This window comes from Callithrix jacchus, chromosome 15, assembly GCF_049354715.1.
Source record: "Callithrix jacchus isolate 240 chromosome 15, calJac240_pri, whole genome shotgun sequence".
Classification (NCBI taxonomy): domain Eukaryota; kingdom Metazoa; phylum Chordata; class Mammalia; order Primates; family Cebidae; genus Callithrix; species Callithrix jacchus.
In genome coordinates, this window is record NC_133516.1 from 100168914 (window position 1) to 100196065 (window position 27152).

Below are 27152 nucleotides of genomic sequence, written 5' to 3' on the forward strand. Positions count from 1 at the left end.
CCTACCATGAGATAAACATAAATCTGTTCACCGTATGGTTTTTAAATGAGAAACCTGGTTAATTAAACCTTTGTACTTAGACAGGTACCTCCTCTTTCAAAAACTTCTGTAAGCAAAACATTTGTGTTTTCATTTCAGTATCTGTCAGGTACTCAGGCAAATTATTCTTTACAATTTACGGCCAATTCTTCTGTTCCATTATCTTTCTGTTAAGATTTTGTGGAAATTTGCATTGGTGAAATGACTTTGGCAAATATGATTTAAGGGCTTGCGTTAGTGCTGGAGAGGGTTTGGAGTACACACTCATTCTATAAATCAGGAGGGAAAAAATTATTGTTTTTAGTTAATCTATGGATGTCAAGGGCTGGAGAGGGGACAGTTATCACCGTGAAGATGAGATACTCCTGCCAATGTGACAAAGAAGGTGCAGTAAAGAAACTCCAAAGGTTTTCTTTGGGGCGATCCAAGGGAACACTCTTAAGCCCACGTTTCTGTGGTTGAACTTCAGGAGTCCCTGGCACATGGAACTGTTTGGAGATGACGAATTCTTATTGGCCCAAGCCTGAGTGGGGTTCATAGATTCCTTGCATAATAATCAGATGGGGGATAATGAAATATGCAGATTACTAGACCTCCCCCCACGAAAAAAAACAGCATCAACGCTGCTTGGGACACAGTCCAAGAGTCTGCATTTTAAAATGCTCCCCAGATAAGTCTTACATGTCCTAAGACTGGAAAACCATGGACCTAAGCTGTTTTTCTGATCCACACCCTTCTCTGTAGGCAATTTTATCATCTAGCCATCTCTCCAAGTAGCTATTGTAATTGTGATTTATTCCAATGTAAATTTATGTAACCTTATTAAAACTAATTTGAAAAATTATGACCCACATGGCTCAGTCTCAAAATGATAAATGCCGTGAGAACAAAGTCCAGCAATCAAAAATTAATTTCAAAATGATGGAAGGTCTTTACTTGTATTTCTGGAATACATACGAGTTGTAAGACATTTTATGGATTTCCCCACAACATTCCCTGCCTCTCTCATCTGCTTCTCCACATATGTCATGTGCTGCTCAATTTTCAGTAATCTCCATTCCTTAATTTTTCACTGCCAGCCCGAGCATGAGATCATTTTATCCTTTTACCTCACCAATTTTTCTTATAACATCTACATCACAAAATTGTAAATAATTTAATTTGTAATGGCAGAATCCCCCTTTGAAACTGAGGAAGGGGAAGAAATTAAGAGCTTGCGAAGCCTGAACCCATTCTAGTGAGCCTCAGGAGAGTTCGGGAGCATGCCTATAAAATAACTTCAATCCCAGCATGTTTATTGATGTGCATCATGTTCTGGAGTGAATTCCAGGGAAAGAATTAATGTGGGGTCAGGAGAGGAGGTGTAAGGATATGAAAATGTAACAGCTTCTCAGGCCCCTCAGGGAGTTTGGCTCCATTAATATATTATGAATCATTTCATAGAGGAGGAGAGGAAAGAAAGAAAACCTATATGCAGACTTCAAATTTAAGGTTTCTTCTGGCTTCTAAAACCTACGGAAGGTCAACACCACCAATCATAAGAGAAAGGCAAATCAAAATCACAATGAGATACCATCTCACACCAGTCAGAACGGCTACTATTAAAAAGTCATAAAACAACAGACACTGGCAAGGCTGCAGAGAAGAAGGAAAGTTTATATACTGTTGGTCAGAATGTAAATTAGTTCAGCCACTGTGGAAAGCAGGTTGGAGATTTCCCAAAGAACTTAAAACTGAGCTACCATTTGACCCAGCAATCCTATTACTGGGTATATACCCAAAGGAGTATAAATCATTCTGCTACAAAGACACACACACACACACACATACACACACACACGTTTACTGCAGCACTATTCACAATAGCAAAGACTTGAAACCGGCCCAAATGCCCATCAATGATAGACTGGATAAAGAAAATGTGGTACATATATGCCAGGGAATACTACATAGCCATAAAAAGGATGAGCTCATGTCCTTTGCAGGGACATAGAGGAAGCTGAAAACATCATTCTCAGCAAAGTAACACAGGAACAGAAAATCAAACACCGCATGTTCTCACTCACATGTGGAAGCTGAACATTGAGAACACATGGAGAGAGGGAGAGGGACATCCCACACTGGGGCCTGTCAGGAGGTGGGGGACTAGGGGAGGGATAGTAGGGAGTGGGGGGATTGGGGAGGGATAGCATTAGGAGAAATACCTAATATAGATGATGGGTTGAAAGGTGCAGCAAACCACCATGACACATGTGTACCTACGTAACGAACCAGCACATTCTACACATGTATCCCAGAACCTAAAACATAATTTTAAGAAAAATTCAGAAAACAATAGATGCTGACAAGGTTGCAGAGAATAAGGAACATTTATATACTGTTGGTGGGAACGTAAATTAGTTCAGCCACTGTGGAAAGCAGTTTGGAGATTTCTCAATGAACTTAAAACAGAGCCACCATTTGACCCAGCAATCCCATTACCAGGTGGATAGCCAAGTAAACCAAATCACTCTACCACAAGACATAAGCACTTGTAAGTGTACCACACAACAGCAAAGACAAGGAATCAGCCTAGGTGCTGATCAGCAGTGGATTGGATAAAAACAAAATGTGGTATATGTACACCATGGAATACTACACAGCCATAAAACAGAACAAAATCACGTCTTTCGCAGCAACATGGATGAAGCTAGAGGCCATTATGCTAAGGAAATTAATGCAGATACAGAAAACCAAATACCACCACATGGTCTCACTTATGTTCTCATGCTCAAGTCGGAGCTAAAATTTGGGTACTCATGGACATAAACATGGCAACAATAGAAACTGGGGACTGCTAGCGGGGGAAGGAGAGGAAGGGGGCGGAGGTAAAAAACCAGCCACTGGGCACTACCTTCACTCTCTGCATATCGGGGTCAGTAGTAACTCTCAGCGTCATCCAAAATACCCAGACGACGAAACTCTACTCCTGAATCTAAAATAAAAATTGAAAAAAAACTCACCGAAAATAAAAGCACATTTTTTATATTTAGAAAGAAAGCATAAAAATAATGTATGTGCAAATATATGGTTCATTTTTTTTCCTTTGTACAATTAAATAGATGAAACTTTAAAAGTAAAAATAAGGAAATAATCAAAATAAAGCAAACAAGAGCCTGTAGTGCTTCTGTCCCACAGAAAACCAGAAATAGAATATGTGGCCTTCAGGCAGCGTTCACGGCTCCCCAGCAGTTACAGGTGTTTTGGGATATGATCAGTCCGTAGGCAGGTAAAGAGTTAAATAAGGCTTATTTGAGGTGGAGCGTGATGGCTTATGTTTGTAATCCCAACACTTTGGGCAACAAAGACAGGTGAATCGCTTGAGCCTAGGAATTTAAAACCAGACTGGGCAACATGACAAAGCCTCATCTCTACCAAAAAAAAAAAAACAACAACAACTAAACCAGGCATGGTGCTGTGCACCTGTAGTCCCAACTATTCTGGAGGTTGAAGTGAGAGGATCACCTTAGCCTGGGAGTTGGAGGTTGAGATGAGCTGTGATCGCAACACTGCACTCTAGCCTGAGTGATAATGAGACGCTGTCTAAAAAAAAAAAAGGTTTATGTACATGTAAAAATATAGTATTATTTATTGCTAAGTATAAAAGCTACCATTAATTTTTCAAAAAGAAAAGGGCTAGACACAGTGGCTCATGCCTGTAATCCCAGCACTTTGGGAGGTTGAGGCGGGCAGATTACGAGGTCAGGAGATCAAGGTCATCCTGGCCAACATGGTGAAACCCCATCAATACTAAAAATACAAAAAAATAGCCAGGCGTGATGGCGCACGCCTGTAATCCCAGCTACTGGGGAGGCTGAGGCAAGAGAATCACTTAAACTGGCAGGTGGAGCTTGCAGTGAGCTGAGACAGTGGCACCGCACTCCAGCCTGGGAAACAGAGGGAGACTCAGGAAAGGAGGGGAGGGGAGGGGAGGGGAGGGGAGGGGAGGGGAGGGGAGGGGAGGGGAGGGCAGCCTATGTCCTGGACACTGTGTTAGTCACTTTCAATGTATTATTTCTAACAGCAATTTTGCAGTTCACCTTATTATTCTAATTTTACAGAGAATAAAACTGATTTTCAGAGAACTTAAATAAATGAATTAAAGTAACAAAAACGAGGTGGGGTGAACGCAGGATTTAAACCCAGTCAGCCATATTCTAAGGCCTCGATGTTTTGTACCACTCACCGTTACCCTCAGAACTCATTACAATTGGATTCTCTTTCTAGGAGAGGCTCACAGACTTCAGTAGAGGAGACACATTCAGTGCAGTGCGCTATTCTGGATTCCTGTGCGTGAGCTCTTTGGTAGTAGAGAGGATTGTATAAAGTAAGGAAATTCAGAGGTGCTTGGAGATGAAGATGCTGCACCTTGGACCCTGCGCTCTCTTCATACTTGCCCAAGCCAAGTCTGGCCTGGGTACAATCATCTGCTCAGCCTCATGGAGACTTGGAGCCCAGACAGCTCTTGGGGCCACCACTTCTAGGGCCCTTTCACACCTAGCCTTCAGTGCCATCTGGCTCATCCTCTTTTTCTCCTCTTCTGTTTACTGGTGTATTTCATGAACATTTCTTCTGTCCATTTTGAAACCCTAGCCCTCTGTCCCCCACCCATAAGTCTAACCTCCAGCACCCCACAGACAATAGTCTCCCTTAGCCTACAGCGTCCAGGAAATGTTCCCAGCTGCCCTTTCCAAAGCCTGATGTGCTGATCCTTGTCCACCTCAACTGATCTTGTTGATCTTCACCCACACTCTTGACTAGGAATCCACCGCTGGCTTTTGCTGTGCAGTCTGACTTTGCTTTGACTCAGCATTCCCCCCAGCCACCTGCCATCCAGGAGGCCTCGGGCCTGCATCACAGGCCTGACGAATTCCTCCATTCTCCCCGCCCTGTGCAATCCCTGGGCAAATCTCACTGCAGATTCCCTCTGAAATGCCCAAATGGTCCCACCATTGCTCCCTCTCGGTTTGCTTGGGTAACTCCAGAAACAGATACTAAAATGTTATCTTACTATTTCAGAGACATCTGCTTTGGGGTTTTGTCCCAATAATAGAGCTATGAATTTATAAATTGGGTAATGTCATTGAGGGAACTTAGCTTCATTTCATTGCTTCAAATCTTAGAATTTTAGTTCTAGAAACAGTGTTTCATTTTTAGATGGGAAACAGACTGAACTAGTAACAATAGCAATCATCATTAAACCTACCATGATGACGATTATACTTACGGGTATTGATGTAATACCTGCTATACCTAGAAGAGCAGGCATTGTGCTTTGCACACTTGAGGGCTACAGTGTTAACCAAGCGTCCTAACAAGGCCCTACAGTGTGTTGACCAAGGACCATAGCACCCAGAATCCCAGTCAGAATAAGGCCACCTTTCAGAATAAGAAAGAGAAATTGTTGTTATCACGGCAACGAGAGAGAAACTCCATTTGTCCTATGCACCCTCTAATTTAGGAAAGCAATCCAGCTCCAACTACAATTCACCGAAGTGTAGACTCCGATCAAAACGGATTCCCCCCACAGCATTAACTTTCAGGGCTTTTCAGAGCATTGCTGTCTGTGAAACATCCATGACTTTTCACAGCCCCGTAACCCGAAGACACTTGCATGCTTTCTTTAACATGTGACACTTTTCGGTGACATTTTACCAGCTGTGGTGAGTTGGTAGCAGCACATGAATTGAAATGTCTCTCTGAAAATGGTTACTCAGATGGTCAGAAGGAAGGAAACCCAGACGGCTGGCATAAGCACATGACACAATGGATCAATAATTGTCAGTGGTGTTTAATTTACATTTTAGGATCTTTAAAAATAGCCAATATAAGGTCCAGTCACGTTAAATATATATTAATATCTTTTATAAATTTTAAAAATCCGTAAGGGAATTGTTATGTACAGGATTTGTGACTGAGTCCATTCCACCCACAGATGCTCATATTAACAGCAAACACCGTCTCTGTGAAACATGGAATTGCGGGAACATGCTGATGAGAGGCTGCCTCTGTGAGATCAGAGATACACTGCTGGCTTGGTACTTGGTTCTATCACATGATCTTTATGCAGCTCTGGATCAGACACTGTTGTTCTTGACTGCACCGTGACTGTAATAATTTGAGGGTTCTAAAACAAAGGACTTCTCATAATCTTTACCAAATGAGCTCCTGTTATTAATAGGTTTTCCGGATATCAGAAATCCCTAACCCTCTGCCCCCAGAATGCAGCCAGCTTAGCAGGTCCACTGTGAATCAGAAGTCATCTCATGTGGATTTGGGGAAGGCAAGACAATTGTCCAAGTCTGACCGCTTCTGGATACCGTCGCTGATTACTGCAGATCTAGGACTGCAGTCACGGGCGCCTTCTGCAAGGAGCTTCCTCCGGTAGGCAGTAGGGGCCTCCTCTTACCAGCATCTGTCCTCAGTGTGTCAGCGGGTAAAGTCGATGTCTTTAACAGGTAAAAGTCTGTGAAAAGCTTAGCCAAAATGTTGCAATTGATAGTATATATGAAAATTCTTTGTAAATTATGAAGTGCCAAACAAATATGAGGTACTTTATTATCACCTCAAATGCTTCCTGAGAGCATCTATTCTAGAAGCTCTGAGCTCTTGGTCTTAATCCTTAAGAGATTGCACCTTAATGGTTTACAATGTAATATAAGGGGATTTGCTTCCAGTAAATGTGTCTGATGAGTATCAACAGTTACTTGTGGTCACTTTGTAGGCCAGAACACCCAGTACAGTGTGATAGGTTGCAGGGTAGCCAGGGGTTAATGAACAGCAGCGATTACGACACGCATTAAAAAGGCATGTTGCCTGCTCCAATTTTTATGGGCTCTTACACAAAGAAGCGAGGGAGCAGATAACCAAAGGTCACTTCTGAATTTCAAGTAGAGCTGGGGCTCCCACGCATGAGTCCTGGGTTATAGTAACACGACAGTCAAAATACTAAGATGATTCTCATTTAATGAATTTCATTCCATGATTGGCAGGCCTTGCAAGGGGCAAATGTTGCCCAAAACACCACGAATAAATGTTCAAAGCATTAAGGAAAATTAAGAAATGGCAGGAAAGCAACTCCTGCACCTGTAGAAACACCTTTCATTTGGAAATACAAGCTTGATAATCTGCACTGTTATCAAACGTGTGGGGGCCGAGGTCAGAGTTATCTGCATTTTACAGATAAACATTCCGTTCATTTGTGGACCAGATTGCATATTTTTTCAAAGTTCTTGCACCTGGATTATTTCATTTGAGCTCAATGATAATGCAGGCAGCATAGGTCTTGTCCCAGTTTTGGAAATGAATGATTTGAGACATAGGGAGGTTAATGGTCTTGTCCAAGATTACATACCCCAAGTAAGGGTCAGAATGGGAACAGGAGCCCAGGCATTCTGATTCTTCCCAAGGTGCTGCCTCCACCATAATGTTGTTGGGCTGTGATTCATATTATAAGGAGATTCCCTAAGGGGCTCATTACACACACACACACACACACACACACACACACGCACATGGACTTCTGCTGCATTAAAGCTAAGATGTGGTTTATGAACACATTTGTAGGTAAAGTACGTCACATCCACCGTAATAACCATTATTCAATCCCCACTGCCCGCTACTTCTCATTCCTTTCCCTGTCCAGGTAAACCCCTGCCCCGTTTCTAATAATTCACTCATCATCCCCTCAGTCCTGATGCCCAGGGTTTGTCTGAAGCTGCTAACTGAAAATAACAACTGAGGATTTTCTGGGTGTTCTGTTTTGTCCTGGAATTTGCATGAACCCAGTGCGGACAACTGCTCCTCTAGCTTAAACTGGCATTCCATTTGTGGTTTGAGTTCCAAACCCGCACACTTAGAGAAACCATTTTACCTCCCTCAGTAAGATTTCTGGAGTCCCAAAAAAGGCAAAGACTTTTGAGAAGTCTTTTAGATCCCTGTTACCCTCCTCCATTCCATTCCCCCACCACCAAAAACCAGGCTCCTCTTAGTCCAGGTTTGCCCTTTGGAAATGGGGTCATCCCTCCGATCCTGCATCTGACAAGGCAGCATTCTTAGAGGAGTTTGGGCCTGGTTTAGGGGTTGATGATGACACTGTATTTGGATAAAACCCAGATGCCTAGGTGTAGCGCAGAGGGCTATTTATTTACCTTCACACCCGTTACAGCAACAAGAACTTGGACCAGAAGCTAGAGGCGTCAGAAAGGCTGACTTCCTGCTCTGAGAGTCTCCAGGCATCTCGGTGTTCTGCATTCCTCGATTCTCAGCCAGGATGTAGGTGTGGTGCTGACTGCTGTCGGGTTACCCACACAGAGCAAAAGATCTAGTTGAGGCACCTAGTGTCTCTGGCGAGTTAGGCTCCAGCCATAACCCTCTGCCTCAGCTAAGCCCCATGCACCCTTCTCCCTCTTCCCTCCTACTCTGATTAGAGCTGTTTTCTCCATTGCAATTCCCAACTCCTTTGTGAAGGTGGAATAACACACCAATTCAAGGGTGCAGCCAGCATTCCGATCCTGATGTGTCGTTTCTCGCAAGTTACTTAACTTCTCTGTGCCCCACGTTCCTCATGTGTAAATGGGGATGAGAAAAATAGTGTCTACTCTATAATACTGTTGTAAGGATTCGATGAGATAATAAACATAAAATACATAAAAGAGTGACTGGCACAGAAATGTTGAGTGTCAGCTTTTATTAGTAATAATCAAAGATCTTCACTTCTTTCGAGATCCCCAAATGACTCAACTTCTCCAGAAAGCCTTTCCTAAATCCATCGCTCAACCCCTGCTGCATCTTCTGACCTCAGTAAATGAACCTTGGATTACCCAGTCAGTCCTGCTTATACTATCCTATTTATTTTATTCTTTGGTTACGTAATCTTGACATAATGATTCCTCAACTAGGTTATAATTTCTTTGAAGGAAGAGAAAAATCATGTTTTCTACCTATTCACACACCCCTATCCCTGCACAACCCTAATACTTGAATGTAATTTTTCTATTCTCATTTTCCCTGCTGGGACGGGACTGAAGAATTCCCCTAGGGGACCCTTGACCACTACCAGGTTTAAACCATGGATCCATTCAGAACCTGGAAACCGGAGAGCTGGTACAGTGTTTCCCCCCCGCTCCAGCTTTGATTCTCTATTTACTTCTTTCTATTTGTTGAGGCTGTGCCTGTCTTCCCCACTAGACAGTTTAGCACAGAGGCCAGTTCTTGGCCACCTTTGTGGCATCCCTCACTCCTCCATGCCTCCAGATGCTCAGTAAATACTTGCAAGTGCAGTGAGATAATAGTACAGAATGTTAAGGAGGTGAGTTTGCTCCTGGTAATCCCTGCTGTCACCCAGCTCTCCCGACATTCACAAATTCATTGCCTAAGAGATAAGTCACTGTAGCAGAAAAGCAGGAATCAAGTATTCATTCTTAGCTCTCAAGTTTCCATGGTTGACGCTATTTAGGATTTAGAGCATAAAGTTTATGCCATAAACAAAAGATTTAGAGAAATGTATAATTAGAGACAGTTTTTCTAGTTTCTCCACTCTACTCTCGAACTACATAAAGATTTCATAGGCTGGAAAGGTGTGGAATATGTGAGGGAAGGAAGAGTTGCCAGATACTGACAGGGAGGGGCACGCCGATTTGGGAGGGCCAAGAATGGATGGATGACAGGTGACAGAAACACCACGTTTGGCAGATGTAAGAGCAGAAGCACCTGTGATTCACTCCCTGGGTACAGATATACCAAGTTCCCCTGCACCTCGCATAGACTGGGAGAAAAGGCTATAGGTGTATTTGGCCAGATAAGCCTGAGCCAGACTAAGAGGCCTTGCAGTATAAAGTAGCTAAGAGAGAATCTGGTTTAGGAGGCTTAGCTGTGCACAAACAATAGCCGTCTGCATGAATCTGGAGATGAGGGGGACTATCTCCACAAATACTGGTGTAGACAGATTCTCCCCCAACACCTTGAGGTTTGGATACACACTTGGGATTTACGAGCAATCCTGGAGAGTGGAGGAAGAGCCCTCCTTGGTAGAGGACTCAAAATATAAATCTAGTAAGAAACGAAAGTAACATTTCTAGAATGCCTATGTAAGCGAAAATTCTTACCAGACAGGCAAATAAAAAATACATTTTAGTCTTTTAACCCTCTTCCCCGCAATCTTCCCACCCAGTCCCCAGAGTCCATTGTATCATTCTTATGCCTTTGCGGCCTCATTGCTTGGCTCCGACATATCTGTGAGAACATACAGTGTTTGGTTTTCCATTCCTGAGTTATTTCACTTAGAATAAGAGTCTCCAATCTCAACCAGATCACTCCACCTGTACCCCAATAACTTACGGACAAATTTTTTAATTAAATAAATAAATATGATAAACCAAATTTAAAATAAGCATATAAAGACTGTGGACAAAATAAGGAATCCAAATAAAAAATAAACGTATAAAAAAAAATAGATTTTCAACTTCTTCTTGAGAGCATTACTCCAATTGGGCACAGAGTTACAATTTGGAAGATATGGTGGCCTCCCCTCGGGGGGGATATGGGGAAAAAAAGGAGGGAAAGAGAGGAATGGAAAGGAAAGAGGTGCGTATGTAAAAGTGAGGCCACTGAAGTTGTTTCCTGCAGGACAAACACACCTGGTAGGAATAATTTCAGAGAAACCCGAGGATGACCCTGTCTGGCAGATGTACCTCAATGTGTTCTGAGATAGGGAATCTGAGAGTAGCCAACTAGGAGATTTGTTTCTTGTCTATGAAGAACATCTGAGCCCCATCCTGTCCTGTGGAACATGGGTCACAGGGGATTGAGGCCCCGAGTTTTAGGGCAAATGAAGGTTGCCAGGTGGAGGTCATTAAGGGGAGGGTCTTAACTGAAACACAATAGGAACTGCATACTGTTGGTAAGTGATTGCAGTTTTCCTGCCCAGCCTGCTACCACTGGGCCATGCGGTCAATGTTGTCCAGACCCAGACTCTCTCTCTCTGGTATATAAGCCCCTAGTGAAACCCCACATCTCATTTGCTGGCTCTGGCATCTTGTTTGGTCTCTTAAACCTGGTGCCTTCCTTATGAAGGTTGATAGGGGTTCAGCACACCTCTCCCTATTATTTTATCACTGTTCGCTGTCTCCTATATGCCATTATGCTGTAATAGGTCCCCGTTCTGGAGAAACGTGGGATTTGAAGAAGCCAGTGATCCTCTTATTTTTCCTATTTCTGTACTGTTGTTTCACAAGGACGAACTCAGGCACCACTTGCACTTAAAGAGAGAAAGGAGACCGAGAGAGGACCAAACTGAAGATGAGAAAGAAGGGAGCACACCTGAAGTGCAGAGCGAAGGATCCGTGGCAGGGCTAGGTGCTCCTTCATCCTCAGCCTCCTCATGGACGTCAGCAAAGCAGAAGGAAGTTCCACTCCGTGTGCTCCCTAGGAGTAGAGCCGGAGTGCAGGTGCATTCCCAGAACAGCAAGCAATTTCCTGAGAACTGGGTGTTTTGCATCAATCTCCAGGTGAAGCCTGTGGATGCTTAGGTGAGAATAGTGCTTCCCCTGCCCACTTTCACTACCTTTAAGGAACCAATGGCCAGCGACAAAAATCTAGTTTCTGTTAGACCTGTGCTGGCTACACCTGGCCCTCACCAGATTTTGCCTTGGCAGTGGTGTTAGCTGTGGCCAGTCTACAGAGCCCACCTAACTTCAAGTCCCATCAATTCACCTGGTTTAGGTTTAACACTGACCACAAGAGCCACATACTTTCATTTTGTACTCATCGTGGAGACTTTACGTTTTGACAAGGTTACTCATTACCAAGTTTGGGCCAGTCTAGGACATCTGCTTTCAAGTCAGTAGAATTTCCATAATGGAATGGATGATTCCCAGTTGTAGAAACTAAGGAACTTGTGTTGCCAAGGCTTTCCCAGAGACAGACCTTAATTTTGAGAGGAGCAGTTTCCATCACTGACCTCACCTACAAAGATTTGCTGTCTTCCGTGTTATCTTTAAATTTTAAAAGTTTTTAAATTTTTAAGTTTTTAAGCATGTACATAGAACATACAAATATCTAAAATTAAATACAACTAAAAGGCTTATATTTAAAACCATTGAACTAGTGGGGATTTTCCTAGCCTTTACTTACATTTGTAATTAAGATGCTTATTCTTTTATCTTGATGTATTAATTTTAGACACTGGCTTCCTGTTATATTAAAAGAGAAGTAGCTAATTTTATGACCCTTATATAACCCAGTGCAATGGTGTGCTGGAGCGTATCTAATCTGCCAGTGTGAGCTGATTGTTATATTCAGAAATCGTATAAGCCAAGTATTAAATAGTCATTCGCTTGAAAACTGGCCACAGTGCGAGTATTTACGCCACAGAAATCAGCAAATGTCACCAGAGTTACCTGCCCTTGAATCCTCTGAGCTAATGAAGCATTCACCAACCCAGTGTTGTTCTCCCACCAGATTCCCTTAATTATAGTTCATCTAAAAGTCAGAGTTTCATTTTAATAATTGTGATAATTTGTTTTTTAAAACAGGGTCTCACTCTATCACACAGGCTAGAGTGCAGTGGTACAATCACTGCTCACTGCAGCCTCAACCCCTCCAGACTCAAGCAATCCTCCCACCTCAGCCTCCTGAGTATCTGGGACTATACGTGTAAGCCACTGTGCCCAGCTAATTTTTTTTTAGGTATTTTTTTAGAGACAAAGTTTTGCTATGTTGCCCATGCTGGCCTCGAACTCCTGCACTCAAACCATCTGCTTGCCTTCTTGACTTTTCAAGGGTGTTGGGATTACAGGTGTGAGCCACCACGCCCAGCCTATGGTACACTTTGCTCTCTGCATAGCCGTGGCAAACTATTGACTTCCTTGTTTCACCTAGAGTTAGTAATTGCCTCATTGTAATCAGCCTGACACTGCCTGAACCTAGCAGACAATTCAGTAAAGTGAGAAAACCAATAATTATGTGCCTATGAAGGATTCTTGCCAAACAAATAAATCAGAATCTATTTGTTTCTACAGCTAAATACCAATTTGTAGGTAATACAAAGAATCAAAAGCAAGTTAGATGACACAGGAGAACAGTCAGATAAATTTAGAATGTGGGATAGTCTATAGAACCAATGACTCTCTTTCCCTAAAAAATAGTTGGCATGGAAAGGGAAAGAGATGATTAGAGAGCTATTACAGAAACAAAATGAAGACTCGAGAGTGAGGACCACAGCCGGAATGTGAGGACCCTGCTTGGATCCGGCTCTGAGAGTGAGGACCACAGCTGGAACGTGAGGACCCTGCTTGGATCCGGCTCTGAGAGTGAGGACCACAGCTGGAACGTGAGGACCCTGCTTGGATCCGGCTCTGAGAGTGAGGACCACAGCTGGAACGTGAGGACCCTGCTTGGATCCGGCTCTGAGAGTGAGGACCACAGCTGGAACGTGAGGACCCTGCTTGGATCCGGCTCTGAGAGTGAGGACCACAGCTGGAACGTGAGGACCCTGCTTGGATCCTGGCTCTGAGAGTGAGGACCACAGCCGGAACGTGAGGACCCTGCTTGGATCCGGCTCTGAGAGTGAGGACCACAGCTGGAACGTGAGGACCCTGCTTGGATCCGGCTCTGAGAGTGAGGACCACAGCTGGAACGTGAGGACCCTGCTTGGATCCGGCTCTGAGAGTGAGGACCACAGCTGGAACGTGAGGACCCTGCTTGGATCCGGCTCTGAGAGTGAGGACCACAGCTGGAACGTGAGGACCCTGCTTGGATCCGGCTCTGAGAGTGAGGACCACAGCCGGAATGTGAGGACCCTGCTTGGATCCGGCTCTGAGAGTGAGGACCACAGCTGGAACGTGAGGACCCTGCTTGGATCCGGCTCTGAGAGTGAGGACCACAGCTGGAACGTGAGGACCCTGCTTGGATCCGGCTCTGAGAGTGAGGACCACAGCTGGAACGTGAGGACCCTGCTTGGATCCGGCTCTGAGAGTGAGGACCACAGCCGGAATGTGAGGACCCTGCTTGGATCCGGCTCTGAGAGTGAGGACCACAGCTGGAACGTGAGGACCCTGCTTGGATCCGGCTCTGAGAGTGAGGACCACAGCTGGAACGTGAGGACCCTGCTTGGATCCGGCTCTGAGAGTGAGGACCACAGCTGGAACGTGAGGACCCTGCTTGGATCCTGGCTCTGAGAGTGAGGACCACAGCTGGAACGTGAGGACCCTGCTTGGATCCTGGCTCTGAGAGTGAGGACCACAGCCGGAATGTGAGGACCCTGCTTGGATCCGGCTCTGAGAGTGAGGACCACAGCTGGAACGTGAGGACCCTGCTTGGATCCGGCTCTGAGAGTGAGGACCACAGCTGGAACGTGAGGACCCTGCTTGGATCCGGCTCTGAGAGTGAGGACCACAGCCGGAATGTGAGGACCCTGCTTGGATCCTGGCTCTGAGAGTGAGGACCACAGCTGGAACGTGAGGACCCTGCTTGGATCCTGGCTCTGAGAGTGAGGACCACAGCTGGAACGTGAGGACCCTGCTTGGATCCGGCTCTGAGAGTGAGGACCACAGCTGGAACGTGAGGACCCTGCTTGGATCCGGCTCTGAGAGTGAGGACCACAGCTGGAACGTGAGGACCCTGCTTGGATCCGGCTCTGAGAGTGAGGACCACAGCTGGAACGTGAGGACCCTGCTTGGATCCGGCTCTGAGAGTGAGAACCACAGCTGGAACGTGAGGACCCCGCTTGGATCCGGCTCAAACCAAGGGTGTAGGAAAAAAATGTCTGATTGAAACAATGAGGAAAATTTGTCCTTAGACTGGGTATTAGATGATATCAGCCATTATTAGTTAATAATCGTGTATATTTCAAAATCACTAAGAGAGTGTGTTTTAAATGTTCTCACCACAAAGAAATGATAAGTATGTGAGTTGATGGATATTTTAATTAGCGTGAGTTAATCATTTCACAATGTATTAACTACTACTAATAGCCTGCTATGGCTTGGAAGCCTTACCAATAACAGAAACAGTTAATTAACACATAGTTTTATATTATGTGTACTGCATAGTGTATTCTTAAAGTAAGCTAGAGGAAATAAAACGTTGTGAAGAAAATATATTTACTATTTTTTTTTTTTTTTTTGAGGAGATGGAATGTCTCTCTGTTGCCTAGGCTGGAGTGCAGTGGCACAATATCGGCTCACTGTGACCTCCGCCTCCCTGGTTCAAGAGATTCTCCTGCCTTAGCCTCTTGAGTAGCTGGGATTACAGGCGTGCACTGTCATGCCAAGCTAATTTTTGTATTTTCAGTAGAGACAGGGTTTCACCATGTTGGTCAGGCTAGACTTGAACTCCTGACCTCATGAACCTCCTGCCTCAGCCTCCCAAAGTGTTAGAATTACAGGCGTGAGCCTCCGTGCCTGGCCACATTTACTATTCTTTAAGTAGAAGTGGATCATCACAAAGGTCTTCATCTTCATCATCCTCACATTTGAGTAGGCTGAGGAGGAGGAAGAGGAGGGGTTGGTCATCCTGTCTGAAGGATGGCAGAGAAGGAAGAAAATCTGTAAGAGGACCCTCACAGTTCAAACGTGTGTTATTCAAGGGCCAACCGTATATCATACCATAGCACTGTACCCCATAAATATATGCCATTATTCCTGTGGCGGACACTGAGAGGGCTCTGTGTGGACGCTGGCCCTGCTTCCTTGACAGGGAGCTTCATCTGACAGCAGATCCTTGCTTCCACCCCCTCCTTTCTGCATGTTCCCATTCCTGCACGTGAACCGCTGACATGTACAATGCATTCATAAACACCGGGCCAGCAACCAAACTGCTGGCATGGGATATGACAACACCTTTAGAGAATAACTCTAATACTAAGAAAACTCGCTGAGAGCTCATTTTCTAACCTCTCATGAGTACTCAGAGCCGAAGAAACTGCTGTCTAGAGCAACCGACTTTTATCCGGATACTGGGCTGCTTATAGCAGCCATACGAAGAAGGAAGCACAGAGAATGACAGAAAGGAAGAAGTGAGATTGAGAGCCGAGAGACACATCTGCAGGCAGAGGCCAATAAAGACAACACGGCAACACTCCTGTAGTATCCGGAACACATTTCAGGATTAATAACGAAAGCAGAATCTGCCACATTTTCCCACTGATTCGTCAGCCCCTTGAAGATCGCCTTCGGCTTGCACTGACACGAAGTACAATTTATGAGGAGGAGAAGATTGTCATACTGAGCAGGCGGTGCTTAACCCAAGTTTAATAACAAGGCGCAAAAGACCGCGACGTCCTAAAGAAATCTGTTCCTGACATTGCTACGAGGATTAAAATAGCTGTTAATTTTGACGGGTGTAATTTTCCCAAGTTCCTGCCTGCTACCTCCTTTCAAGTCACTGGCTTCTTGGTTTAAAATATTGTGCTAGATTCTATACATCCTATCGGACAACTAGTTTTTTTTTTTAATTTTACGTACGCAAGTTACCATCCCTTCTTTCTCTTAACAGTTGGATGGCCTTCTGAAGTCATCTCTTTTCCATTAGTATTTTCTCTGTTCCTTTTTATTTTGGTCAGCATCTACACATTTTGAAATATACAAATATACAGGTAAAATAGCCAAAATAAACAATTAAAAGAAGGCAGAACCTGAGCCTGATATTTCAGCTTGTTGCTTTTCTTTCTCTTTTTTCAATTACATATCTTCTTTTCTCTTCTCTTTGCATTTTTTTCAAGAAATAAAATTAAATGCACTACAGCTCCTCAGGAATGAGTAAATTCAAGAAAATAGTTGAGTAACAATCTTTAGAAACAAAAATTTGTCTGAATTTCAGTTTTCATTTTCCCCAAACTAAATTGGTCAAATACAGGGGAAAAAAAGTGATATGAAGCAGTTTAACTTTTAATTTCAGTTCAGACAACATGTTGGCTAATTTGTATCGATTTTATCTGCCAACCTAGATGCAATCACACTTTTAAAAGCAGAGTCCTGCAATTGGCCTTTCTGTAAAATGTCACCAATGCATTAAATACTTCGAAAACAGTCTTTGTAAATCAATCTGTACTTATTAGATTTATTTAAATGATAGCATTAGAATTCCATGCTGAGACTTAATTTGGTTTTAAAATAACTCCCTACATGCAGAACACTTCCTAGGGTGGGAGAGGCTAGTTCCCAATTATTTTCATGCCGTCAGTATTAAATGTGTTTAATGACTCACTTGCCTACAAGCTCTGGGTTGTCTGAGGACCTCTCTGTTCAGTGGGATGCACACATTTTACTTAAGGCTATTTCATAGGAAAAAAAAAAAAGGAAAGAGTGCAGAACCATAGGATTTTCAAATGAAATGAAAAGTAAAAGGTCTTACCTTGTTCGTGTCAAAGGTGTTATAAACTTGATCAATATGCTTATTGGCCTTCTGATTCAGACCTTGAAGACCCAAAAGCGTCTTAAATTCATGTAGTGTTTGCAGGCCAGATGGATACTCTGTCATAAATGTTCTGTACCACACATGGGTCTCCTGGGTAGGAACTGCTATCTGATCACCAGCTATAGATTGTCTATTCCCCATCTTGACTCACAGTCTACAGCTTTTGCTCAGGTTGTTTTCATGTAAAGTTTCCTCTGGATTTAGTCCCTCACTCTTCACTAAAACTGAAGGCTAACATATGCTCTCAGAAAGCTACTCTAAACCTATTACAGCGGCAAGCTAAATAAGAACAGAAAGCCAGTGAGATTAACTCATCTGCACAGTTTTAAAACCAAGGTCAGTTGGCACTAACTAACAGTATTGTTCTTACCAACATGCAGAGACATAGCTTTTGTGTGAAGGGAAGAGACAATATTTTAGAGAGGGTAACCCTTCTTATATTGTTAGCCATAAATTTTGCCTACATTATTGAGGGGTACAGTGGATCTAATGGCAGGAACTTAGAGTTGCAATCAGGAAGCCTGGATTCTCTGCTTTGTTCTACCGCTTATTAGCTACGCTGATTAATTTAAATCTAATTCTGTTTTCAAGTCTGTTTCCCCAACTGTAAAATAATAAAAGGTATTATGAAGATAAATTTAGATAACATTTTTAAATGAAAAAATTACACATTCTGAGTATTGTTAAAAATAAGTTTATGCGTAAGAGAGAAAAATCAAATGATTGGTAGTAAGAAAAACTGTAATGTAGTAGTCGGTAGAGTATCGAGTATCATCTGAAGATAAAGGAACATATTGGGCTGTGTTACTAGCATTCTTCTTCCTTTTTCTCCCCACCCTCTGTTCTTTTTTTTTTTTTTTTTTTTTTTGGTCTCTCAAGTATCTGCACATGCCCTGGGCCTGCCGGCTTTATCTCACTCCAGTTTTCTAATCTGGCTAATCTTGTCCTAACCAAGCTCCATTTGCCAATGAACTTAAGAAGAGGGTCAGTGTACCTAGGAACTGTAGCCAAGGTCCAGTAGTGGAAATGAATGCTTTGCGCAGTCCTCAACCCATTGTGCTACCAACCATACTTAGAACCAGAAAATCTCAGGCAGAAATAATATAATTCTGTTACTCCTAAATTATAGTTCTCCTTTTCTAAGCCCAGTTTTTACTTCTGTTTCCATTTTGGCCCAGCTCATATGTCTGGCCTCTGTCTTTGTCCCTGTTCTTAAATCTTGACTGATGACCTGTTTATTAACAAATCCTTGATTCCTAAGAAGGAGCCTTTGGGGCCTAAATGAATGCCTTTACAGGAAGTGGTGGTGGTTATGGTGAATATGGTTAATTTTGTTTCAAACATATTAGTATGGACTCTCAATGGGACAATTTGATGTCATAATTAGATTTAAATAATAGGGCCAGGCATGGTGGCTCATGCTTGTAATCCCAGCACTTTGGAGGCCGAGGGAGGTGGATCACTTGAGGTCAGGAGTTCAAGACCAGCTTGGGCAAACTGGTGAAATTCCATTTCTACTAAAAATAAAAAAATTAGCTGGGTGTGGTGGTGCACATCTGTAATCCCAGCAACTCAGAAGACTGAGACAGGAGAATCGTTTGAACCTTGGAGGTGGAGGTTGCAAGTGAGCTGAGATTGTGCCACTGCATTCCAGCCTGGGCGACAGAGTGAGACTCTATCTAAAAAAAAGGTGAAAATAAGGTCATAGAAATGTGAAACTTACCCATTTGAAAGAATTACCTGAAACCATTAGAGTGAAATATATTCTTTTTTGGAGAGTAAAAAGGACAAATGGGAGACAAGGGGAGACAGTGAGGACTCAGCCTCAGGATTATTCAGCTAGGAATATGAGAAATATCCTGTTAGAATTTTCAAAAAGCATTCTTTGGGGAAGTCTCCTTCAAGACTCTTTCTAACTTCTTATTCTCATTAACATTTATTAATCACCAGTTTTTATATTAAAGAAAGAATGGATACTGATGATGGCAGAAAAAGGTAGTAGCAGTTTTCAAGGAGGCAAAAAAAAATCCTTTGTGGAGGGAAAACTTTGGATGGATCAAGAATATAAGGACCCGAGATCCAGAAACTGTCTCTTAATATAAATTAGACTTTAAAGAAAATCTGCGTGATGATCTTTTGCTGATATAGAAAAAAACTTTAAAATTATTTACAAAATGAGAATTCTTATATTGAATACAATATTGAAGTCCCAAAATCAAGAGAGTTACCGTATAAAACATTAGCCAGTCATAAGATAATGGGGAAAAGCCTTCATTTATGATAGGCTAAAGAATTAATCTAACTGCAATAAATTCAACTAGGAATGTTCAAGATGAATTTGAAGAAAACTTTACAATGGTACTATAGAGTTCCAGTAAAGACTTAGGAATGTACAAAGGCATATCATCTTGGTCTTGGGTAGAAAGACTTAATATTAAAAAACATGTCAGTTCTCGCTATGTTAATCTATTATCACCACAAGCCCCCACCTAAAAAAAATAAATAGAATTTGAGGGGTAGTGGTGGCTACAAAATGCAACTGTGCGAATCAAGCATAAAAAAGTACACACCAATGAACAGTAAATGTTTTATTGTTTTTGTCTAAAGTTTCAGACATTCCTAAACAAAAAAAACACTTATCAAGTGTAAAAGCATGTTTATGTATCTGTAAATGTAAAACAATTTTCACATGTGTAATACGTATATATATTATGCTTAGGAGATTTATTCCTTATGACTAATAAAATTGTCATATAAATCATATCTCAAAGTTTTAGGGGGATTTATATTTTCTGCTTTACTGAGGTTGGCTATAGTGGAGAAAGGGCATAACGTCTTTTTCAACATCTTCAAGAGGAGGTGATTCTGTAGTTCTTTGCATATTGATTTTGAAAACATCTGCTTTTAAATTTTTTAAGGAATAACAAAATTACAATAACAATCTTTTTTTTTTTTTTTTTTTGAGAAGGAGTTTTGCTCTTGTTACCCAGGCTGGAGTGCAATGGCGCGATCTCGGCTCACCGCAACCTCCGCCTCCTGGGTTCAGGCAATTCTCCTGCCTCAGCCTCCCAAGTAGCTGGGATTACAAGCACGCGCCACCATGCCCAGCTAATTTTTTGTATTTTTAGTAGAGACGGAGTTTCACCATGTTGACCAGGATGGTCTCGGTCTCTTGACCTCGTGATCCACCCGCCTCGGCCTCCCAAAGTTCTGGGCTTACAGGCTTGAGCCACAGCGCCCGGCCAATAACAATCTTTTTAAGAAATAACAAAATTTAACCTTGAGTGACATTTTCATTTAGTAGCTCACATGAAAATTAGAGAACTCTAGAAATGATTAATATTTCTGAAAGAAAAGGAAGATTTAGATAACAGGATTAGAGACTATAATAAAACAGGATTAGAGAAATTGTAAATTGGTCTCCATTTCTACAGTATACAATTTTCTCATTTAAAAAAGACAATTATTTCTTAATTCTTATTGTTAAACAGAACAATTACAGTAACAACAACAGAAAGGAAATTTTTTTAAAGAATCTTCCCATTTTCTTACTAGCATTTTTAAAAAAGGGAACAGCTTCTCTGACTCTCAGTTTTCAGGAGTCTTTTCATTTTTTTTCTAACAAGGGCCTATGTCTTGTATCTATGGTCACTTTATTTTAATTGTTCTGGAAGAGGCGATTATCTTCTTTAAGCAAAGCTTCTAAATAGGTGTCAATCTGCTCCTGGTCACCTTGTGGACCACCCTGGAAAAGAGAAGCAACAGTCACACCAGCGAAAGAAGCTGCAGAGCTTCCTCCTGTCATCTGGGCAGCCTCCGAACCATCTCCGCTATGACTCATGCTGCAACAAAAGCCACCATATATTTGAATCATGCTTTTAACCTTTCAAAATGTTTTCTCATTTAATGTCATTTTATGCTGATGAGTGGTTAGAAACTTGGTTCACTTTTTTATTCTTTAGTGGAAGCTAGTACAATGATTTTTCCTCTTTCTAAAAACCTACTTGCTGTACTCCGAAAGACCCCTCGGTCTAATGTCACCCTTCTCTGCTACAGGTTGTCATCTCCTGTTTTTACAATGTATAAATCTTTAGCCTTGTAGGCAAAAACAGACAAGCAGGCAAATTCTGTCTTCTCTGCTTCTTCCATTCCCACCGCAGCATCTTTTCCCTCGGCTCTTGGCTTACTACCCTGGTCTGTTCCCTTCTCTTTATCCTCCCCTTCTCTCTTTTACTCAGCTCCCTACTGAGGCAACTTCATGGTCTCCTTGCTCCATGGAACAGTTAGACATAGGAGGAGGTCTCTAAAAAGTTCATGGAAAATGCATATTATGAAAAAACTATGTGGGCATGGATTTCAAAATTTTTTGAACAAAAATAATTTGTTATGACATATTTGACCAGGATCTAGTTTGATGCACTAAAAAAATAAGGTAACAGTTTGAAAGGAGCCCCTATCAGAGTAACATGAATTCTGCTGAAATTAAAGCAAGAACAGACATAACATTTATGGTGAAGCTTGAGTGGAAGAATGTTAAAATCATACACACTTCATGAAAAGTTTATGGGGACAATGCCCCCAACAGAGCCTATAACAGAGAAGAACGAGATTACACTGAGGGGCCTATAGGACTATGGCAAATAATTTTCTAAAAAGAGAGAAATCAGCAGTTTACAAATGGATAACTTGTTTCAGATCGGAAGAGATGATGTTGAAGATGAGGCTGGCAGTGTCAGACTGCCCACATCACCTTGCAAGGACAAAGTTAACCTTGTTCATGCTCTAACTGGAGAGGATGGATCGTTAATAGCAGAAACAAGTACCAACACCACAAAGATCTCACGTGGTTCAGCTATCACAAATCTGACTGAAAAATTAAATTTGAGCAAATGTTCCACTCAATGGGTGCCAAAACCTTGGCAACTAGATCAGCTGCAGACAAAAGCCAAGCTTTCAATGGAAATTTTAGACAAGTGGGATCATGATCCTGAAGCATTTCTTCAAAAAAGTGCAGCAGGAGATGAAACATGGCTTTGTAAGTGTGACCCTGAAAACAAAGTCGTGGCCACCGAGACGTGGAAGCGGCCCCGTCAGAGCAGCGGCGGATCGGTCAAGGGCAAAGGTCATCACGAGGGTTTCATACTCAGGGTATTTTGCTTGCTGACTTTCTTGAGGGCCAAAGAACAATAACATCAGCTTATTATAATGGTGTTTTAAGAAAGTTAGCCTAAGTTTTCATAGAAAAACACCTGGGAAAACTTCATCGGAAAGTCCTCTTCCACCAGGACATATGTTCCTGCTTATTCCTCTCACCAAAGAAGGGCAATTTTGTGAGATTTTTGATGGGAAATCATTAGGCGTACACTTGATAGTCCTGATCTGACTCCTGACTTCTTCTTAAAAATCTTTAAAAAAAAATCTGTAAAGGGCATCCAGTTTTCCTTAATAATGTAAAAAAGACTGCATTGACATGGCTTAATTCCCAAGACAATCTAAAAGGCTGGTGTCATTGTTTACATAAGTATCTTGACCTTGATGGAGATTATGTTGAGAAATAAAGTTTACATTTTTACTTTTAACTTTCAATCTCATTTTCCACAAACTTTTTGAGGTCCCCTTGAATGGTTCCCTCTTTGTTGACTGATCTAAATCTCATTCCTTGGGCCCAACTATGGGATCAACTAACTCTCCAACTGAGCTGCTAAGAGGATTTTTAGGAAGGACCTTTCAGAAACAATCCCAGCACTAAGCATCTGGCACCATTATCCTCGCCTCTGCATCTCTTCTCTGGTTCCGTAAAATGTGCTTCAGCTTTACTCCCTCTACCCAAGATTTGCTCTCACGAGGCTGAATTGTAGTGAGTTCCAGCTTTGTGACTGGGACACTGTTCTTGCAGATGGATTACAATGATGATACTTAACCTTGACTTCCAAATATTCGCTGACCCTGAAGAATGCCCTGTAACATAAGCACTTCTCATCCTGTTAGACATAATCTGATCTTTTGGCGATTATCCTCTGCCTGGTGGACTAAACTTCTCCTATAGCTACACTATTTCCATGCTCCATAGAAATTTCAGGTGAGGAGATAAGAGTAATACATTTGGGTAGGAGGCTTCTGAGTACCTCTTCACTGAGACTAGGCAAAAGAGTTTCATACTCTGCTGACTGAAGCCCTTCACCTGTCTACCAAACTTTGTGAATACAGCAAATTAAACTGGTATAGTTACTCTAAGAACCTGGAGGTTTGAAAAGAAGTAGTAAATTATTCTTTCAGTTTTTCTTAGCCAAACATGGATTTGCTATTATGAAAGCCAATTATTTTATAAACTTGGTTAATAGGAAGTAATATTCTACTTCTATTGATACAGATTTTCTTTGGTCTTTATCTAGTTTTCTTGTTAGTGAAACAATAATTGTCAGTGAAACACTAGCATGTGCCAGGCTCCATACCAGACCTTTTGCGCATGAAAACATCTGGCATCCTTCTCGGCCACAGGAACCAAAAGAAGCTCCACAGAGATTCCACTCTCATAGCAACAAATAATCTAGACAAATAGGCTGTAGGAAGTAGAATGGTTGATAGAAGCACAAATACAATTACCTTTATACAAAAATGTAAAATTTTAATAACATTTTAACTGTTGCTTAGACCATCAAAGGGGAGAGGGACTTCTCTTTTTGCAATATACTTAAATTAAGCAAAAAAAAAAAAAAATGCTTTTACGCATTTTGTTTTGTACTTAATATAAGATAAATTTCAGATAAATTGAAATATTCATTTTTTTGAACTGGGAATGGACTCCCACATTTAAACGTTCACAACCAGGACTGAAACCCAGGCAGTCTGGCGTCAAGGTCCATGTTCTTCACATATTATACAGATGTAAGTCTGGCGAGCTTCCATCTCTCCCCAACCCTTTCAAAGGCAAGGCAATCCTCTAGCCAATCCTCCATCAGGGTCTCAGTTCCTGTCCCCTCAGGTTGCATGGCCCAGGAAGGCTCTGCCTCCTGTTTCAGCACTCAGGGTCTATATTTGAGGACAAAATGCCATGTGCTCCCTAGGCTCACTGTTCTGGCCTGGATTTCTCAATTTATTTCTAGACACCATGGGAGGACTTTCATCTGACTACATATATCTTCAGTTTTCTGTACTTTGTGCAGCATTTCCATGTGCTATTGAAGATGGGCTCTTCCTCATTAGTTCAATCTATTACAGAGCTCAATTCCTCATACATTAAAACACACAATCAAAACTGACAGTAATCCATACTTACATGGTGTTTCCTGACTTCTCCCAGCCTGTCCTCTAAGAGGATTTATTTCCAATTATGCATTAAAATAAAGGTAAAGTAAAATATTTCATTGTCAGAAAAAACTAAAGAAAATTATCTACTTAGTGTTCCTATTAAACAGACACGAAGGGTGATCATGCTTCTAACACCACCTAAGATTCGGAAGTGTCTAAAATACGAGAGAACAGAGTTTCTAAATGTTCTAATATATGCCTTCAGTTATTTATGATTTCAAAATCCGTATAGGGAGAGTAAGGGCTGGCTGAAGTGACCTGTCCAGGTCAGTCAGTGAATGACAATGTTAGGAGAAGTTAGCTGAGTTCTCGTTCCACAGAGTCTATTCCTGCTGCTCATATGCAGTTTTATCACTCACCAGTTGAAGTTTCTCCAACAATAGTGCCAGTTTTATACGAAGATTCTTCAGCTCATCCTCAGAGATTATTCTTTTTCTTTCACATTGGGCCAGAGAGATTTCATTGTGTATTCCTCTCATATTTGAATCATGGATAACGGATTGTATTTTACTCTTTAGTTTTTTTTCATATTGGGCCATGCAAGTATTCTGTATCTGGGAATGTTTTAAAAACAGTTTCAGCATGTTTTAAAAATATTACTTTCTCCCTAATATTACAAGGCAATTTCATATTCCAACTCTGCCTACATTTACCAAGTGTCAACTTCGTAAGTACTACAGGTGGTCTAAATTTAGGAAGTGTTGATACCCTTAAGGAACTTACATACACTCTGATGGAAGATAAAGAGAGAAGAGAAAAATCTATAATATTCCAGTAATTGTAATTCTAAGGAGGAAAGCAACACATCATAGTGGGCTTGGAGACCTTTGCTCTGGAATGAAGAAGAACCTCATAAAAGCTGAATCTGTTTTTCCAATAGTGACCACCACATTGTTGAAGGCAGAATGTGAGCATGTGCCTGTGACTCTCCCCACAGCACCAGTAATTCACAGGCAATGACACAATCACCCACCACTTGGGGCTGTCTTGGCAGATGATGTAGGGTTACTTGTTATGCAAGGCTGTAGCATCTAGAAAGCACACAAACTACAGGAAGAGGAATTCCTGTTCTCACTCTCTTCAGGTTCCTTATTGTGATACAAAAAGTACAGATAGTTATGCATATGACCCTCACTAACTGAAGAATCTTGGTTGTTTTCCAAAATTTCATGCTTTGTCTGAAACACTCATGAAGTAGAAAGAGGTAATGGAGTGGGCAAATGCTTCAGTTTCAGAATGACATTAATTGCTTGTATAAACATTTCAAGAAAGCCAAGTGATATTCTGAGAAAAGAGATACAGGGCGTATCCCACTTTGATAAGCACTTGAATGTTTATGTAATAAGGAGATTTCTGGGTTCTAATACGATTGGTTGCCAAGAAAGTTGTAAGGTAGCCTCATTTGTCTTCTGGGCCTGCCCTTCCTTCTTCAGACCCCCCACTTCACTGACTATGTGCAGACCCCCCACTACACTAGGTGCTTCAGACCCCCCACTACACTGACTATGTGCAGACCCCCCACTACACTATGTGCTTCAGACCCTTCACTACACTATGTGCTTCAGACCCCCCACTACACTGATTATGTGCTTCAGACCCCCCACTACACTATGTGCAGACCCCCCACTACACTAAGTGCAGACCCCCACTACACTATGTGCTTCAGACCCCCCCACTACACTATGTGCTTCAGACCCCCCACTACACTGACTATGTGCTTCAGACCCCCCACTACACTACGTGCAGACCCCCCACTACACTGACTATGTGCAGACCCCCCACTACACTATGTGCTTCAGACCCCCCCACTACACTGACTTGTGCTTCAGACCCCCCACTACACTACGTGCAGACCCCCCCACTACACTGACTATGTGCAGACCCCCCACTACACTGACTATGTGCAGACCCCCCACTACACTGACTATGTGCTTCAGACCCCCCACTACACTGACTATGTGCAGACCCTTCTCCGACGTCCACGTCATCTCCTTTAGCATTCACTGACCTCACGAGTTTCCCTTTTTTCTACAAAACCCTTTAAACAAGCACACAAAAATCGCTACATTCAGGAAATTCTGTTTAATAAATATTCACTAGTTCTTAATTTGAAAGCACTGCATTTAATTACAGGTGATAAGGAAATATACAAGGTACAGTCTTTCCCTCAAGAACTCCCTAGTCTATAGCATGAGATAATACAAGTGCGAAAATATTATGTCTTATGGTACATAAGGACCCTATGCCCAAGTAAGGCACAAAATAGCAGGAATTCAGAAGAGCAGATATGCAGCACTCACAGCAAGGGAATTTCAAACACATGAGTAAATCCTGCCTTGAAATCCAAGCTA

The 27152-nt window shown here is 42.1% G+C and overlaps 2 protein-coding genes across 7 annotated transcripts in view; both read right to left on the bottom strand.

Annotated features, from left to right (window-relative positions):
- GUCA1C (guanylate cyclase activator 1C) overlaps window positions 1-17703 on the bottom strand; it is a 40579-nt gene extending 22876 nt beyond the window's left edge. For both annotated transcript variants that reach the window (XM_002758826.6, XM_054246135.2), the window contains exon 1: window positions 17431-17703. In XM_002758826.6, coding sequence (XP_002758872.1) covers window positions 17431-17634 — 204 coding nt within the window. In that variant the 5' untranslated portion in view covers window positions 17635-17703. The remainder of the gene's footprint in view (window positions 1-17430) is intronic.
- Window positions 17704-19949: 2246 nt separating this feature from the next.
- Window positions 19950-27152, bottom strand: part of MORC1 (MORC family CW-type zinc finger 1) — a 185015-nt gene continuing 177812 nt past the window's right edge. Inside the window, exons 26-27 of one of the 5 annotated variants that reach the window (XM_078350177.1) lie at window positions 25161-25355; window positions 19952-21238 (exon numbers count right to left, since the gene is read on the bottom strand). In XM_078350177.1, coding sequence (XP_078206303.1) covers window positions 21152-21238; window positions 25161-25355 — 282 coding nt within the window. In that variant the 3' untranslated portion in view covers window positions 19952-21151. Of the gene's footprint in view, window positions 21239-25160; window positions 25356-27152 lie in introns of all 5 variants that reach the window. The other 4 variants (XM_035274416.3, XM_078350176.1, XM_078350178.1 and 1 more) reach the window with 4 other exon arrangements.